This window comes from Siphateles boraxobius, unplaced genomic scaffold (genome assembly GCF_051911475.1).
Source record: "Siphateles boraxobius isolate OS27281-9 unplaced genomic scaffold, OSU_SipBor_1 68, whole genome shotgun sequence".
Classification (NCBI taxonomy): domain Eukaryota; kingdom Metazoa; phylum Chordata; class Actinopteri; order Cypriniformes; family Leuciscidae; genus Siphateles; species Siphateles boraxobius.
This window is the reverse complement of record NW_027509195.1, coordinates 8,784,812-8,802,577: the sequence shown is the minus strand read 5'-3', so window position 1 is coordinate 8,802,577 and position 17,766 is coordinate 8,784,812. Positions and strand designations below refer to the sequence as shown.

At 37.5% G+C, this 17,766-nt stretch overlaps 1 protein-coding gene across 1 annotated transcript; it reads left to right on the top strand.

The window, feature by feature from the left end:
• The first annotated feature begins 10,236 nt into the window (after positions 1 to 10,236).
• LOC143722852 (phosphatidylinositol 4,5-bisphosphate 3-kinase catalytic subunit gamma isoform) lies at positions 10,237 to 17,509 on the top strand. The gene is made up of 11 exons (XM_077214472.1): positions 10,237 to 10,323; positions 11,621 to 13,557; positions 13,685 to 13,750; positions 13,895 to 14,120; positions 14,198 to 14,292; positions 14,753 to 14,899; positions 14,972 to 15,062; positions 15,296 to 15,426; positions 15,573 to 15,684; positions 16,091 to 16,248; positions 16,380 to 17,509. Exons 2-11 carry the CDS (start codon positions 11,626 to 11,628, stop codon positions 16,635 to 16,637), a joined length of 3,216 nt encoding a protein of 1,071 aa, XP_077070587.1. The 5' UTR covers positions 10,237 to 10,323; positions 11,621 to 11,625; the 3' UTR covers positions 16,638 to 17,509.
• Positions 17,510 to 17,766: the final 257 nt, after the last annotated feature.

Genomic DNA, 17,766 nt, shown 5'->3' with positions numbered 1-17,766 from the left:
GGGCTGATGTGTAAAACTGGCTTGCCACATAAACATAATACTAGGCCTACAGTATATAAAATATAACTCAGGGATCAACATTAAGGCTTTACATGTGCTTGTCCTTCGAACAAGTAAATCGGCCATTCTCTTGTCCAAGTAAAAATCCAGAAATCGGTTTAAATGTATGCTTCATCTTTCATTTTAAATTCTTAGATTTGATCAATAAATTCAATGAAATAATAAGACACTATGCTGTTACCAATCAAATTAATTAATTTACACTGAAAAATTACAACTGCATTAAATAATGTTATGAGATTGTTTTAATTTTTTTTTTAAAGATACAAATATGACATATTGGAAAGAATGATAGCCTACTTTTAAACTCGAAACTAAACCACCAGTAGGGGGCGGCAGGTGACCGTCTTGATGAGTGAGTTATTGAGTCATTTATTCAAATGATTCGTTCAAACGGCTGAATCGTTCAGGAATGAGGCAGTTATTTAATGGGTCATTGAATTTTTGACTCAATCGATTCATTCAAAGCGCTGAATCATTCAGTAATGCGGTTATGTTTTCAGGTGAGCTGCGCTGTGGTTCTGCTGTTATCTTTGTTTTGAATTATTTTCGCTGCTCAAATAGAACAAAAACAGTCAATATTGTGTCTAAAATGTTAGTGACTTGATATTAATTACTTGTTTATTGAACTGTCATATGAAATCAGTGTCATATTTTCAATCGTGATGGTATTCACCACTCTTGGTCACTGTGATGTTGCTTAACTGTATCATATCATATGTTATAAATATAAAAACATAAATTTGTTAACCGCTTTATTTTCATTAAGTTTCTTTGTGTGATCTGCGCTCATTTGTTTCTATTTCTCCTCATGAGGCGCGAGCCTCAACAGCACAACCGTATTACCAGTCAGCGGCTGTTTACGGATTGGTTGGCACTTGGCAGTCAGAATGTAGGCAGATATTTTTTCTAACGATAATTATTTAAAAATTAAAATACATTTTAAATGTGAAAATATTTTAAGTAAACAACAATAGTCCAAGTTTAGGAAACGTTTTTATTAAAACTTTAAAAAATAATTCTGCATCTATTTTAGGTGTGCCAGCTGCCACTGTGGGTGGCACCGGCACACCCCGGCACACCCGTGGCTACGCCAGTGTACGCAAGTATTGTCCTTCTACACTAACCTCTCTGTGTGTGTGTATATTCCAAGCAGCCTATGTGTGCGATGCATGGTTCCCCGGGATTCTCCAAACCGCCTCTCTGTGTTCTTCAGTGGAATTCTCGGATCTCTATCCGGATTCCAGTGGTCAGCTATCTCCAGTATCTACAAGACGGCATCAAGTTCAAGTCTTCTCCCTGTGTGGATCTCGAAGCTCATTCCTGTATTCAGGAGTTGCATACAGTGTCTAAAATAAAACCTGTTAACGCCATTCTCTGTGTCTTCATCGTTGCAGTAGTGTGACAGAAGACCTGACCACACACCATGCAAGCTTCCTCTGCTTCTGAGATCCACGCTGCATCCACCGAAGCCATTCTCTGTGTCTTTATCCTTGCAGTAGTGTGACAATAGTACAATTTTTGTTAGTATATTTGCAATGTACTATTGAAAAAGGAAATATATTTCAAATACAATTTTTTAAAATGTATTTTACCTTATTTAACCAGAAGAAGATCTCATTGAGATTAAACATCTCTTTTCCAAGAGCGTCCTGGCCAAAACAGGCAGCACTGCATTTAACAAGGTTGCGGACATAAAAACATATAACATAAACATAAAACATATGATAATTTATGCTGATAATAAATATTGTGTTACAAGGTCATAAAAATATAAAAAAAATAATAATATTCAGTATATACAATAAAGTATACCTTCTTTCCACTAGGGAGGTAATGGGCTTCCCCACTACATATACATAGGGATGCTCCGATCAGGATTTTTGCAGCCGATAGATAAATACAAACAAATTGGAGCAGTCTGATGCAGCCCACAAGGTTAAATTAAACACTGTCCAACAGTAAACTTTGGAGGACAACATTAACATTTAATTACCTAAAATAGAGAAGTCTGATGTAACTTAAACCTTGTCCAATACAAGTTTGAGCAGGACAAAAATTAAATAAATAAATAATTTAAACTCCTAAAAGACCAAATTGGAGTAGTTTGATGCTACTCATTAGAAGGGATGGGCATTTCAAGCAAAAATAATATTCAAAAATCGCACCCTCCCCCATATGCACGCACAGATGCATGTATAGGCCACACAAGTGAGAAAAGCGGAGTGGTCTGACCTTTAAATATAACTTAAAAACGTAAATATACATTTCATATTTGTTTTATATAATATAATGTTATTTTTTTATTTCATCTATGGGGATTATTTGAAAAAGGAACCGCATGAGATGAGTAAGATAAGATCATAAGATGCTCAATATATCAGGAGACATTTGGAGTGGGTCAGACATGATTTTGACCACTTAATTAAGTTTTGTTTTGTAGAAAGCCATTCTTTAAAGTGTTTTGTAAAAAAAGGTTTGTAAAAATTATATCTTAATTTCGATCAATGTTTCATCAACCAATTGACTGAATTTAATCAATAAAAAAGCGAAATATAGCAGACAATATAGGATACGGAGGCGCCCGCGCGAAAGCGTCTCATAAATGAACCGAAACTCAGCATATAAATGACTTGCCTTAGACATGAGAACATATAGAAAGCTTGAAATGCTTAAAAAAAAAAAAAAAACATTCAAATCGATAAGAAATGGTGTACTCTCTGCTAGTCTAATCCACTGGCGTAGCCACGGGTGTGCCAGGGTGTGCCGGTGCCACCCACAGTAGCAGCTGGCACACCTAAAATAGATGCAGAATTCTCTTTTAAAGTTTTAATAAAAACGTTTCCTAAACTTGGACTATTGTTGTTTACCTAAAATATTTGTACATTTAAAATGTATTTTAATTTTTTAATTATTATCGTTAAAAAAATATCTGCCGACATTCGCACTGCCAACCAATCCGCAAACAGCCGCAGACTGGTAATACGGTTGTGCTGTTGAGTCTCGCGCCTCATGAGGAGAAATAGAAACAATGAGCGCAGTTCACACAAAGAAACTTAATGAACATAGAGCGGTTAAAAAATTAATGTGGAGTTTTCATATTTATAATATATGATATGATACAGTTAAGCACCACGACTGCTGAATACCATCACGATTGAAAATATGACACTGATTTCATATGACAGTTCAATAAACAAGTAATCAATATCAAGTCACTTACATTTTAGACACAATATTGACTGTTTTTCTATTTGAGCAGCGAAAATAGTTCCAAACAAACATCCCAAGAACCACAGCGCAGCTCACCGGAACACATAACTGCATTACTGAATGATTCCGCGCTTTGAATGAATCGATTGAGTCAAAGATTCAATGACCCATTAAACAACTACCTCATTCCTTAACGATTCAGCCGTTTGAACGAATCATTTGAATAAATGACCGAATAACTCACTCATTAAGACAGTCACCTGCCGCCCCCTACTGGTGGTTTAGTTTCGTGTTTAAAAGTAGGCTATAATTCTTTCCAATATCTTTTTTGTATCTTCAAAAAATATTTAAAACAATCTCGTAACATTATTTAATGCAGTTGTAATTTTTCAGTGTAAATTAATTAATTTGATTGGTAACAGCATAGTGTCTATTTTTTTCAATTGAATGTATTGATCAAATCTAAGAATTTAAAATGAAAGATGAAGCATACGTTTAAACCGATTTCTGCATTTTTACTTGGACAAGAGAATGGCTGATTTACTTGTTCGAAGGAAAAGCACAAGTAAAGCCTTAATGTTGAACCCTGAGTTATATTTTATATACTGTAGGCCTAGTATTAGGCCTATGTTTATGTGGCAAGCAAGTTTTACACATCAGCCCAGTCTATTCTGTAAAGTTAGTGATAAGCCGGGTCCGAGTTTTTTTTGCACATTAATTTGACAATAAATGTGGCACACCCAATTTTTCTTATGCATACCCAGAGACGCTTTTCTGGCTACGCTAGTGGTCTAATCCGTATGAAGTGTGCATTTCTCTCTATGTTCACTACTGTAAAAAGTGATTCTGAGTTTTAGTCAGGTGGACAAGTAAAATCATGTCCTGTCAACTTGCAGTGTCTCACTACACAATAGGATGAGTTATAACAACCTCAACTTGAAGGGAAATTTAAAACTTATAATAACGTGTTCATATAACAACAAAACATAGGTTCTTTCAATTTTCTGCCTCATGCGCATGTGCCAGAATCTCTACGTCATGATGACGTACTATTTTAACGAATTTGCCCCAGACGCGCCATCGCCATTTTCTGCACGAGAGGACGAAATCACGACACGAGTTGCTGATGCGAGAAAAAAGAAGACGAAGGAGCTCTTATTTGAACGACTACAGATGGATTTTCATAGTAAGTATACCTTGTTCTTTCTTTCATGTAAAAATTAAGCTTGTTTCGTTTGCGCTCACCGACCGCGTATTGATTTCAGGCTATGACATTTGACAAACTAAGACAACTTGATAAGTAAGTTAACGTTAATCAGGAGCCACACGCACTGGCACGCACATTTTTGCTAGCTAGTGTTAGACATCGAGCTGCTGTCGAGACGTGACCAGAAAGAGAAGTCGTCTTTGACTTGTATAAGTTAATGTTGGTAAATAGATTTTAAAAAAAAGTGTACATATAAGTTACTTTTTAGCATGTTCTTGATCGAATCTCATTATCGTTAGAAACACAGAATGATAACGTTAATGCCTGAAGCTCCGCCACCAGTCCATATTTATGTTTACCATTACGAATAAAAATAAAAATGCTTGATTTACTTATGTTATACGCCCAGTTGTTATTTTTTTCAAATGACACAGGCTAGCATAATGTTTTTGAGCACATGCAAATGGTGCGTCTTCTGTAGGCCTATATATTGCCATGATTTTGTATTAATATAATGTCAACTTTTTGTAGTTCATAATCACATAATTAAACTTTTATGTCTATTGTATTACCTGTGAAGCCCTGAAGAATCATGAATTTCAGGATTACGTTATTTATATAAAACATTTTCACATAATATAAGCTATATTTACAGCACTGCTCAATTTTATATTGACAGCAACATCATAAGTGTAACATTAAATACATCACCAGAAATAGAAATAAAAAGTTTAATAAAAATTCTCATAATTGTATTTGGGAATTAAGATGTTTTAGGGCTGCACGATTATGACAAAAATCATAATTGTCGATTAGCCTATTCCCTTAAAATTGTAATGGGTGATTATTAATTACAAATTATTGAATGATATTTTGAATAGCCTAGCTTTATCACAGTGGTTCTCAACTCGTTTGCCCATGGCACCCACATTTTCCCATGGTAATTTTTTATGCCTATTATAATAAATTTATTTACGCAAAATTTGTAGACTCAAACAAGTCAGGGCTTGACATTAACTTTTTGAGGCACTTGTCCTTCGGACAAGTAAATTTATGTTTCACTTGTCCATGCACAAAAGTCACTTGTCCGGGTAAAGATTTATAATTTTATCTAGGGCTGCACGATTTGGGGAAAATGTCATATTCCTATTATTGAGATCAATATTGCGGTTGTGATATGCGATTGCGATATAATAAACAAATGGTTTCATGAGTCAACTTGTTTGGTTCTAAACCAAATGCACACACAGATTAGTGATAATTCTGAAATTAGCAATAACAACTAAATGATTGATAACACCTATAATGATCAATAAGCCATTGATGTTTGGATAAAAATGAACTGTCTAACAGGTAGGACATATACAGAAATTGAATCAAGTTATCAAACAGTCTGCGCAGCATAAATTATAAATTATATATAGACTACTCCTTATTAAAGCTACACAAGTTCTTTGGTCAAGAGCAGTGAGTAATTTTCTCTGTTCCCTTTGTTCTTTCATTAACTTTACTGACAGAACACTTTATTGGTAGCTGGCCCTTTAAGAGCAGCCGCTGTGGACAGAGACGCGGATCTCACACGCGCCTCATTCTCTCATGAGTCACAACTCTTTATGTCCATCATAAGACTGCTCTTGTGTTATGAAGATACTCAACAAATGACATTTTGGCTTAATTGTGTGTGTTGATGTTCGTTCAAGCGCGAAAGAGAACTGTATTCTGGCGCGCGGTCTGTGCATGCGCATCATACTGGTGCGCGTCTTTCTGCGAGTCACATTCAGGACATTCACAGGCCATTCACATTCAGGACATGTCTTCGTTTCAAATCTGTAAAATTAAATCTGTAAAATAGACGTAACGAGTGGCACATAACGTGAAGTAACATGGCATTTTATTTTGTTTGAAATTTAACTTGTCCGGTCGGACAACTAATTTTCTCTTCTACTTGTCCTACAAAAAATCCACTTGTCCCGGACAAGCGGACAAGCCTTAATGTCGAGCCCTGCAAGTACTGTTCCCCTTTACTTAACATAAACATAAATTGTAAGAATATGACTAATACTGATAAATAAACGCTTAACAAGGTTAAGCTATTTAATAGCAGTCCCAAACTAGTTTTGTTAATACAATGTTGGATTTACCACAGTCTTTTAAAAATAATATTTATTATTTTATACAAAGTTAATATCAGGCTATATACAAAGTGAACATAAATGCAAGGGGAGAGACTTTTTATTTCAGTGTACACTTGCATCACTGGTAGTTCCTATTGTGCTGCGTTCTTGTTTGAACAATTACGTTATCGTGGCATCCGTAATCGCAATTAGATATTTGAATAGTTGTGCAGCCCTATGTTCAGTGAATATTTCTGTATGTAACATGTATGTGTACTTGGATGGAGTTTTACTGTTTTATTTTTTTATTTGCAGGATCAGTATAGTGCAAGCAGAGTGGAAGCAAATCAATGAGGTGGTGTTGCAAGATTTGCAGATTTTCCTCGCCCAACCAGCGTGCCCTAATCACACACTACAAGCTTAAACACTGTCATCAGGCAAGTCACTGTCCACTCCCATGCATCTATAAAGATTGTGTATGCACATTTAGGAGTGAACTGTCTCTGAAGAAGCATTTAACCTGCGAACATAGTCAATGTCTTCAAGCGTCCTCAAAATTGCTTAAAGCAACATCAAATGTGAACTGTGACCTGTGTAATTTTTCAGAGGCTTGCAGTATTTCACAGTATTTTGCTCATCTTACAACACACATTAATAAGAGAGAGTCAGTGAGGTGTCCCTTTCAAAACTGTAGTTTACACCGTAAACCTGTGTTGTTCACTCAGCTGCGCATAATAGCACCAAATTAATAAAAAATATATATATATTGACCCGCGTTATTTTCTATCATGCGTCATGCACGTTTGTGATGACGTAATAACGCACCAGGGTTCGATATAATCCAGTTGAGTGTGAAACCAGACCAACGCTGCGGGGGTCGCCAGGAACATTTGCGCTTGGGCTCGGAGTCCAGACCACAGCGAACGAGCCCAGTGTGAAAGCACCCTTAGACATTCCTGGTTTAAGTGACATGAGCTGGTTACATCTACTATTAAATCTTATTTTGGTGCTGAACAAAAAGGTAACAAACAACTGTTGTTGTACCACATCACTGGTGATTTATTTACAACAAAAGTATACAAAAAGTACATATTTGAAATTAATGTTTCTATTTTTCAAGACAGAGGGAGGGGGTGAAAGGATAAATGAAAAGAAAAACAAAGGATTGAACCAATAAAGCAGGTACTTTAACCATTCTATATTTTACAGACAACAAACCAAAGGATGAGGACCGCAGCATTGCTTGGCCTGCCATGGTACATGTGAGAGACTCCTTCAAAATTCATGAAGATGTGCGAGGTATGCTGAAACCTTTAAAGCAAAACAAGGGAAAATTGAACATTAGATCTCTTAATTTGCAGGGGTCTGGGGACTTTAAATTGCTTGTGAAATTGGTTTTAAGTAATAGTACCTTAATTTTGTTTTCTTTCTACAAAGCCCAGTGACCTAGAAGAGGATGTGATCAAGGGTGTGGTGATCGGAATCCTAGTGGTTGAGGAAAATGTTTTGGAGCCTCTCCCAGAATTCTACAATGATGTTGCCCTGGTGATTGAGGAAGAAGTGGTGATGCGTCACCTGAGTGACATACCTAATGCTTTTCTGAACCTGATGGGCCTTGTGTACGCATTAAACCTTGACTACCCAAAGGAATTAAAATTCACTTTTGACGTGATACAGCGCCTGTTCATTGGAGTTGGATCAGACTCTTGTACCGCTAGAATTCACTCTTTGAAGAGCAAGTTGCTGAGATAAGATAAACTATTTTCTCCTTCTTGCTACTATTAGCACTTACACTGTTTTAAAGTTTAAGACCATTGTTATTTTAGATCTCATTGTTTTAAGTGTAACATTGGTATTCTTTAATTTTTTTCAAACAGACTGTTTTCTTGTTACCTTGTCCTGCTTCCTCTTTCCTTATCATGTTTGACGTTTGATTGGGAATTGAAGACACTGTTTTATTTGAAGTTGTTAAACACACCTTATAGTAAATTCTTCATGTACACTTGTTCCTGTAAGGAAAATATCTGATAATGACAAGGAGTGTTATTTGTACTATTTTGGCTCTAAAATGGATCTGTGCATAGAGAAGTTCGCACGTGTTTCTGTGAGCTGTATATTTTAACATTGGTATTTTAGAATTTTTTTCAAACAGACTGTTTTCTTGTTGCCTTGTCCTGCTTCTCTTTTCTTGTCATGTCCGACGTTTGATTGGGAATTGAAGACACTGTTTTATTTGAAGTTGTTAAACACAGCTTATAGTGAATTCTTCATGTACACTTGTTCCTACTATGAAAATATCTGATAGTGACAAGGAGAGTTATTTGTACTACTATCTTTTTCTTGTGATGTTTTCATATCTTTGCAAGTCAAGTCTGTTTTTGGGTGCAGTGCATCCGTTTAAAAAATAAATGCTGAGAGTTTAAATTTTGCAGTTGTGTTGATTTCATAAAAAAATCTGGTTCCGGGTAGATATCTAGAACTTATTGTCAAAGCAAGCAATGAAGTCTAGTAAACTCAAAAAGTTAAGTTGTGATGTTGAGGACAAATGACTATTTTGTGTCAATTAGACTTGGTTAATAGTTGTGAAAACATGAAAAATTAAGTTCAACCAATATGTTTTTAAGTTTACTTAACAAAAAAATCCAAATGCTTATTAATTGATATGGTAAGTTGGCCCAATTTACAGCAAGTTATTTCAACAAATACATATAAGTTGAGTTAACTTAACTCCTAATGTTGGCTAAACTTAACTGAGTCAATGCAACAAGATGACTTGACCAAGTCAAGTTGTGTCAACAAATCATTTTTTACAGTGATGGCGTCAACATCTCCAACTGTATCTTTGCAGCCAGAAAACACTAAAATGTATAATGCTGCTTAAACATTACTTTTGCTGGTTCTTTGTGGCAAGCTTTATGCATGCGCTTGATATGCGGAATATAGACAATATTACGATAACGCTCATTATGGTTTAGTATTTACTCCCATATATATATTTAAGTAATTAAATTAATATAAATATGCGATTAGACTAATGGATTAAATGAACTACTACTTGTCAACTAGAAAACTTTAGTTGTGCACGGGCAGCCCAATTTATTTCACATATTTCCTAACCAGCGCGTCACTGCGTGCGTTCTGAGCGAGCGACGCTGTGTGGACAGAGCAAGCGAAGCTACTTTTCAGAAGGCGATCTCTCTGGACGACAATGCTCCTCCACATGAGATTCCTTTGAAACATACATGGCAAATATCTGTTTCTCGACACATCATAGTAATTCCACACCGGTGATGACATGACTGGCAAATCATTTAAGTCCCCACGCATCATGTAGCCTACCTTCTCACGTTTTGACGTCATCAAATTGTGATCGGTTTGTGAGATCGGCCAAGTTTAGTGAGTACCGATCGAGTCATAAAATGTGAATATCGGCCGATACCGATCTGTGGCCGATCGATCGGAGCATCCCTACATATACATAAAAAATAATTTAGTCATGGGAAATCTATTCTAAATTAAATGAAACCAACAAGAGAAACAAGTCTGGAATGATTAAAACTTTCTTCCTCTCAGGTGCACAAAGACAAAGGAATGAGGAAGTGATGAGTCGTTGTGCAATCAGTCACTTCACATTGATGCATTACAGTAAGGGAAATTGAACTGTTCCTCACACACTCACACACAAGCCACAGAAACTGACCTGAAACCAAAGACACAGAGACTGTATAGGTAAGTGCAATTTTACTGATGCATTATATGTGCAACATATGTTGACATTTAGTTGGTATTTTTTAATATGTTGTAAAACTTTTTGTGAGGAATATACAGTAGTACTTACAGATGACCGTTGCTTCTCTAGACTTGGCTCAGCTAGAAAATGCTCAAGACTGATACATTTTTCTTGAATGGCTGGCAGAACCAGTTTGTGTGTTGCAAAACCTTTGTAGCCATCTTCCTTATATATATATATATATATATATATATATATATATATATATATATATATATATATATATATATAAACTTCAGTCGCCCCCCTTTTTGGCAATCGAGTGCAAAATGACATACCCATAATAAAATGGTTGTTGCTAAGGAGTCCTTCTGACTATACACAAAACCAAGGTATCATTTAAAAGCTAACACTTGACAGTTTACTGTGAAAAACTCAGAATTGCTCTAGCAATTACTAATAGAGAGATAAAGCAGCTCAAAAACAATGCACAATTTTTTTGAATGTAAAATTCGGGATCACCAGGGATCCCTGCGGCTCAAGGGGTTAATACTTTTAACAAAAATTATCCATGATTTTTTTTTTTTTTTGCACTAAAGAAAATATTTAGCTTCACAAAAATAGGGAAATGCAAGGAGGAAGCAACACTGACATTTACCAGTAACATTGTTGGAATGTAAAATAGTCTCACCAAGACAACAACAACTGGTTTTAAATATTTTATTTTATGAAAACATGCTAAAACATGTGATCATATTACAGAAGTCCCTCTCTTTGAAACCCAGATTTGTTGGTCCCTTTAGCTTTCTACAGTAGCCCAATATTGCATAGCAAAAGTCTGAGGGTGTATTTACACAAGGAAAGTCCGCTAGTCCACCTCTTCAGTAGGGTCTCGGTACGTTTGTTTGGTCCGCACCCGAGTGTGATTGTTGTATTTACACCTGCCCAAAAGATCCGCACCAAGGGGGGAAACAAACTTATGTTCGATTCAATCGAACCAAACAAGACAGGTGTGAATACACCCTAAAATCAACTTAAGAAACAGCCCTGGCCTTTGCTCATTCAAAGCACCTTAGCATCATGATAGAGAGTTTAACAAGTGCAAGCACCAGTCCACCATTTTCTTTAAAACAAACATACCCCTCATCCCAACCTGGATGCTAGTTGATATAATTAATTTCTGCACCACAAAAAGCACAAGCCACTCCCTGTTTTGAAAAGACTAACCTTAACACTATTTTAAAAATAAAAGTAGTTAAAGCTGAATATGCTCATGCTAACTCTGTTCCTATTCAGCATCCATGGAGAACAAATGGGATGCACATCAGCAACAGGGACCTTGCTCCGATAACAGTCTTGTATTTATTTGTAAGTTACCGACACGGGAAGGATTCCAGTCACTGGACAGACAGGAACCTGTTCAGATCAAACTCCCAGCGCAATGCAGCGTCCATCAGCTTCGTGTGCGCCTGTGTATTCTAGCTCAGGAAAATAACAGAATTTCTGAGCCATTTGCACTTCTGGACCCTGAACGATATAGTCTGTTGTACCGCAAGGAGGAGGAGTGGTATGAAATTTATGATGACTTTCAGGTATTGCGAACTCTGGATGCACCCTGGTTTCAGGGTACTGATGGTCTTCAGACTGTCTGCATCACTGTGTTGGCTCAGAAAACCACCTCTGAGGAGAGAATTCACTTCCAGGGCATTCTGAACGAACTAATCGGCCATGATTTGGATTCCTCAGACAATAATCGTTTAAGTGAGCTAGGCTATACCCGAAGAAAGTTTGCCACACCAAGAAGGGAAGAACTGAAAAACCGGGATCCTATATCTTATGCCACTGAACCATGGACAACTTACACAGTGCTCCCAAATGACCAGCAAGGTCACCTTCAGCGAAAACTCTCAGTGATTCTTTATTATAATAGTTTGAACATTTCCATTAAAACTGACTTGACACATACCCCCAGTGATCTTCTCAAGATCTTCTGGGAATCAATGCCAAAGGGGGATCTGTCATTCGAAGGATGGTCCGTTGATCATATCCTCAAGGTGTGTGGCAGAGAGGAATTCTTGAGTGGAGACTTTAAGCTCTCAGACTATTTGTGGGTCGGGCACTGCCTTAAAAACTCACTGGAGCTTCATCTCTCAGTGGTTGCCGTCTCATCCCTTCCAGATAACACAGTAAGTAGAGAGCACTGGCCTCTGGTGGACAGCCTCACTGGTCTCTCAAGCTCCCATGAGGAACTTTCCCTTAAAGGGAAGGAAGTAGAGGACATTGTGATGATTTCTCTGTGGGACTGTGAGAGAAAGTTCAGGGTTAAACTCTTAGGGTTTGACATCCCAGAACTACCAAGTAAGGTGCCACCACTTGTTCATGTGGAAGCCACCATAATATATGGTAGAAAGATTGTGTCATCGGTTTGTTCAACTCGAAAAGAGTTTACAGATGAAGTGCTGTGGAACACCTGGCTGGAATTTGACATTCTGATCAGGGATATCCCTCACGGAGCGAAATTAGGCCTCACAATTAATGCCGGTACTACAGAAGGCACGTCAACCAAGGACACAAAGTCGAACTCCTCTAAAGTACCAGATTACCAGAAGGGTAAAGGGCAAGTACTATACTTTGTAAACCTCCAGTTGATCGATCACAGATCCCTTCTTAGCAAAGGTCCTCACACTCTGCACATGTGGCCTTTCCCAGAATGGGACGAGGAGGCAATCACTTACGAAGCGGAAAAGCTTTCTACCGCCACTAACCCTGATGTAGCTAAATCAATGGCAATTACCTTCATGCTGGATCGCTACAGCTTTCCTGTTGTCCTGCCGCATGGCAGGAGCTACTCTTTTAGTGGTACATCTCCTGTCTCGGACTCTTCAACACTGGACCTTTCAGGAGAATCCAGACTCTCTTCCCCATCCAATGAGGCTCCTGCAACAACACCCTTCACAAAGACAGGTTGCTTCAGGAGGCTCAAAGAAGAAAGTGTCCACTATGCCTCAAATTTACCTCAGTTTCTTCGCACGGTCGACTGGATGATGCCAACTGCGGTCCAGGATGTCCACTGGCTGTTGAGTAACTGGGAGCCAGAGGACATAGAGCTGTTTGTGGCCCTTGAGCTCCTGAGTGTGGATTTTGCAGACATGAAGGTCAGAAGACTGGCAGTTCAAAGATTAGATATCCTATCCAATGATGAGGTACTTAAGTACCTGCTGCAGCTGGTTCAGGTAAATTGTTATAAAAGAATACTGACCTATACAATGATGTATGTATCAAAGTAATGAGCCACCTAAGAGCTCTTTCTTAGGTTTTTCTCCAACTGTGAGTTCCAAAAAAGCATGCTATTTTCTGTAGACCCTTAAAGTCGAGCCATATCATGATAGCTGTCTGGCAAGATTCCTTCTCAAAAGAGCACTAAGGGTGAGACATATGTTTCCAGCTATGCATACTTCATTAGACGATGTTTCACATCTTTATAATTTTCACCAATAATACATTACACCATTTCACCTGTCAAAAGATAAAGGTTAACTCGATGTACTGTTGCTATTTCCTGAAACACAGAGCAGACGGATCGGACACTTCTTTTTCTGGTATTTGCGAAGTGAGGTGGCAGGATGTCCATTTTTCCGCCAGCGTATGGCGGTTATCCTGGAGGCATACCTATTGGGCTGTGGAGAGGCAATGCTGACTGAATTCCAGCGTCAAGTACAAGTCGTCAATTGTCTGCACGATGTGGCTCTAGCAATAAAGTTGCTTTACCCAGATAGGGCAGACCTTCCATCAACAGGTACATTTCAAACAACTGTGCCCTCAGTACTATTTGTGTTTTATATATTCATCTACATTATCATGTATGTGTGTTAGCTCCTCAGAAACTGCAGGAGTTATTGGAGGAGTGCGATTTACCCTCTGACTTCCAGGTGCCTTTTGATCCTCGTGTCAGAGCAGGAAGTATCATAGTGAGTTGATCATATTTATCTATAGATATAGTTTCCAGTATATGCTTGAATATTAAAATGTTATCAGATTGTTTATATAGCAGACTTATAGCAAACATAAGCTTCTCTGTGTTGGGGTTTGATTTACTCCCAACCAAACTGCAACTTGTTCCCAACATAAACTGTTTGTAGGCCTTCATAAACTGATTTGAAAAAAAGTAGGTTAAATAGTTAGAATACCGTACTCTAATTATTCATTCATCCTCATGCCGTTCCAAACATGTATGACACAATAACATATTTTGAAAATTATTTTTATTGTTTGGGTAAAACCATTTGACACATTATTCAAAATGTCTTCATTTGTGTATGTCAGAAGAAAGAAAGTCATACAGGTTTGGAATGACAGGGTGAGTAAATGATGACATAATTTTCATTTTTGGGTGAACTATCCCTTTAACTCAAACTATGCTTCACACAGCTGAAAGACTGTAAGGTGATGGCCTCTAAGAAGAAGCCGCTCTGGCTTGAGTTCTCCTGCATAAAGTCAGAAGCCCCAGACTCTCCTCCTGTCGGCATCATCTTTAAGCATGGAGATGACCTCCGACAGGACATGCTCATTATCCAGGTAAACTAGCAACTATTCAAAAATAACAGACTGATTTTCACTAGCAACTTAAAACAAAATGTTGTTTTTCAGACTCTCAAGGTCATGGACTCAATTTGGCAAGAAAAGGGTTTAGACTTAAACCTGGTGCCTTATGGATGCATTTCAACAGGATACAACATAGGTAATGCTCAGTCTTACTCTTGTCCTTATAATAACAATAAATTCTGCCGTGAAAGCACTTAAAAAATTAACAAATATTGACATCAAAGCAAAGCACATATATAATAAAAATGTTTTAAAAAATTGACAGCACTCAGGGATACTTGATTCTAAATTACGTGGTACAAAAAAAGTCCAATGACCAAAAAACTGATCAAGTGACCGTTGTCTCTGACATTTTTGTCTTTGACACAGGAATGATTGAGATTGTGCGAAATGCGATCACTATTGCCTCAGTTCAGAAGAGTCAGGGAGGTATGGCAGGAGCTTTCAAAAACAATGCCTTGTATGACTGGCTTCAGAGGAAGTGCCCATTCCAGGAAAAAGTAAGCAGATATAGTGTACTAATATATCTTATGTGAGCCACCCTCTCTCAGTCAACTGCCTTCCACCAGATCTGAGATGTCTCTACAGTCTGATAAGCATATATCTGATGATTCTCTTCCTTATGTCTTATACTTTGGTGCAACAGCACTTTCAAGCTATGGAGAAGTTTGTGAACTCGTGTGCCGGCTACTGTGTGGCCACATATGTGCTGGGTATAGGGGATCGGCACAACGACAACATTATGATCACTGATCAAGGTAAAAGAACAAGTTCATTTTGTCCTTTGCCATTAAAAAAAAGCCATTTTGCATGATGTATATATATATATATATATATATATATAGAATATATTTTGCATGATGTATATATATATATAGAATATACAGTATATATATATATATAACATATGCAGAACCAGTAAACTATGCAGACAAACATATTACAAGAAAATTATCTATGAAATACTTGATCTTGTTACAGCTGATTACTAAAATCTAAGACATGCCATATTTGACATCTGCCATCCATCCAAAATGCCTAGAGTATTATAGCCTGAGAGATTTTAATAGCACTGAACATAGGCATGAATAGATGTACTAGTGTTTTAATAATGAATGTGTCTACAGAGCATCTAACAATTATTAAGCCTTCTGTACTTCTCAGGCAACTTGTTTCACATTGATTTTGGCCACATCTTGGGCAACACTAAAAGCTTCATGGGGGTGAATAGAGAAAGGGTGCCCTTTGTCCTCACCCCTGACTTCCTGTACGTTATGGGCAGGGTGAAAGGCCGTCCCAGCCTTTACTTCAAGAGATTTATGGTATGTTCTTCCGCACTGTCAAAATCTTCTCAGTGTTACAATATTCAATCTGGATTAGTGACAGGGTAACAAGTAAAAAATAAAACAATTTGTAAGTTCAATCACGCCTCAAGTATCTGTTCTTTCTCTAGGACACCTGCATCAATGCCTATCTATCCCTCCGGTCTCAGTCTCGCCTTCTTGTCACGCTCTTCTCTCTAATGCTTCTAACGGGAATCCCTGAGCTCAGCATGTCACAGGACATGCTCTACCTACGTACTGCACTGCAGCAGGATCAAGGGGAGGAAGAGGCTCGGAATCACTTCTTGCAGCAGATTGCACTTTGCGAGCAGAAAGGTTGGACTGTGCAGGCAAACTGGTGGTTTCACTTGATGGCGGGCATTAAATAGAAAACATGATGAAACTATGTACCTTTCTGACAGATAATGTAAGTTAGTAAAGAGAATGTGTCTGCATGCGACAATTCAACTTAAAGGCACAGTTCACCCAAAAATTGGATTTTGATTATGTAATATACTCACCTTTATGTCATTCTAAACTTGATTTTGCTGATTTTATTTTCTACACACAAGGAGATGTTAGTCAGGATGTTCATCCTGCTCTTTCCAGAAATGAAAATGAATGGTGTCCAGGCAGGTGTCAAATTGGTCCATTTCAATCCTCCACTATTACAAGTCTTCATGAGCCATACTTGTGTAAAGAATAGACAGAAATTTAAGTTGTTACTTACTGAAAATCTTTCCCTCTGTTGTAGGTCTCAAATATCATTTATGCCCAAAATGAAAATTCTGTCATCAATTTCTCACCCTCAAGTTGTTCCAAACCTGGAGATTCTTTTTCTGCTGAAAACAAAATAAAATATTAAGAGGAATATGAGTAATCAAACAGTTGATGGGCCCCATTGGCTTCCATATAGTAGAAAAAAATACAATGGAAGTCAGTGGGGCATATCAAATGTCTGGTAACCAACATCCTTCACAATATCTTATTTTGTGTTTAACAGAAGAAAGAAATTCATACAGGTTTGGAACAACATGAGGGTGAGTAAATGATGACAGACAGATGTTGGGGTGAACTATTCCTTTAACTGCACAAATTCAGATTTGGCACATTAATGTAGTATTGAAAAAGTAAAGTATGTAACGATGTAAGGGTGAATTTTCAACTTTGGGTGAACTATCCTTTTAAATGTAACATTTTATCATGAAAATTACATGGAGAAAAATGTTGTTTTCAAAATAAACAACAAATATTTGTTTGCGACACATTATTTTTTCCCATTCAACAATTATCAAAGAACCTGTGTCACAAATCACAGACAACTTTAGACCACCTTGAGTCTTAGAAAGACCATCAGTGTATCATGACAATACTGTAATAATAAGACTGACACACCAAGAAATGAGACTGCGCAAGGTAGACAGCGTAATCACATGCTCTCATGAGTTCCATTCTGCTATTTATAGTCGTTGCCTTTAGAGGGCACCCTGGCCCATATTCACCTCACATGCACTGGGT

What these genes read in the sequence shown, in the direction of transcription:
- LOC143722852 (XM_077214472.1), top strand. Translation starts at nt 11,626, where the DNA reads ATGGAGAACAAATGGGATGCACATCAGCAACAGGGACCTTGCTCCGAT. An exon ending in ACCTGCTGCAGCTGGTTCAG is followed by an intron (nt 13,558 to 13,684) that starts GTAAATTGTTAT and finishes TATTTTCTGTAG; the next exon opens with ACCCTTAAAGTCGAGCCATA. An exon ending in GGCAGACCTTCCATCAACAG is followed by an intron (nt 14,121 to 14,197) that starts GTACATTTCAAA and finishes TATGTGTGTTAG; the next exon opens with CTCCTCAGAAACTGCAGGAG.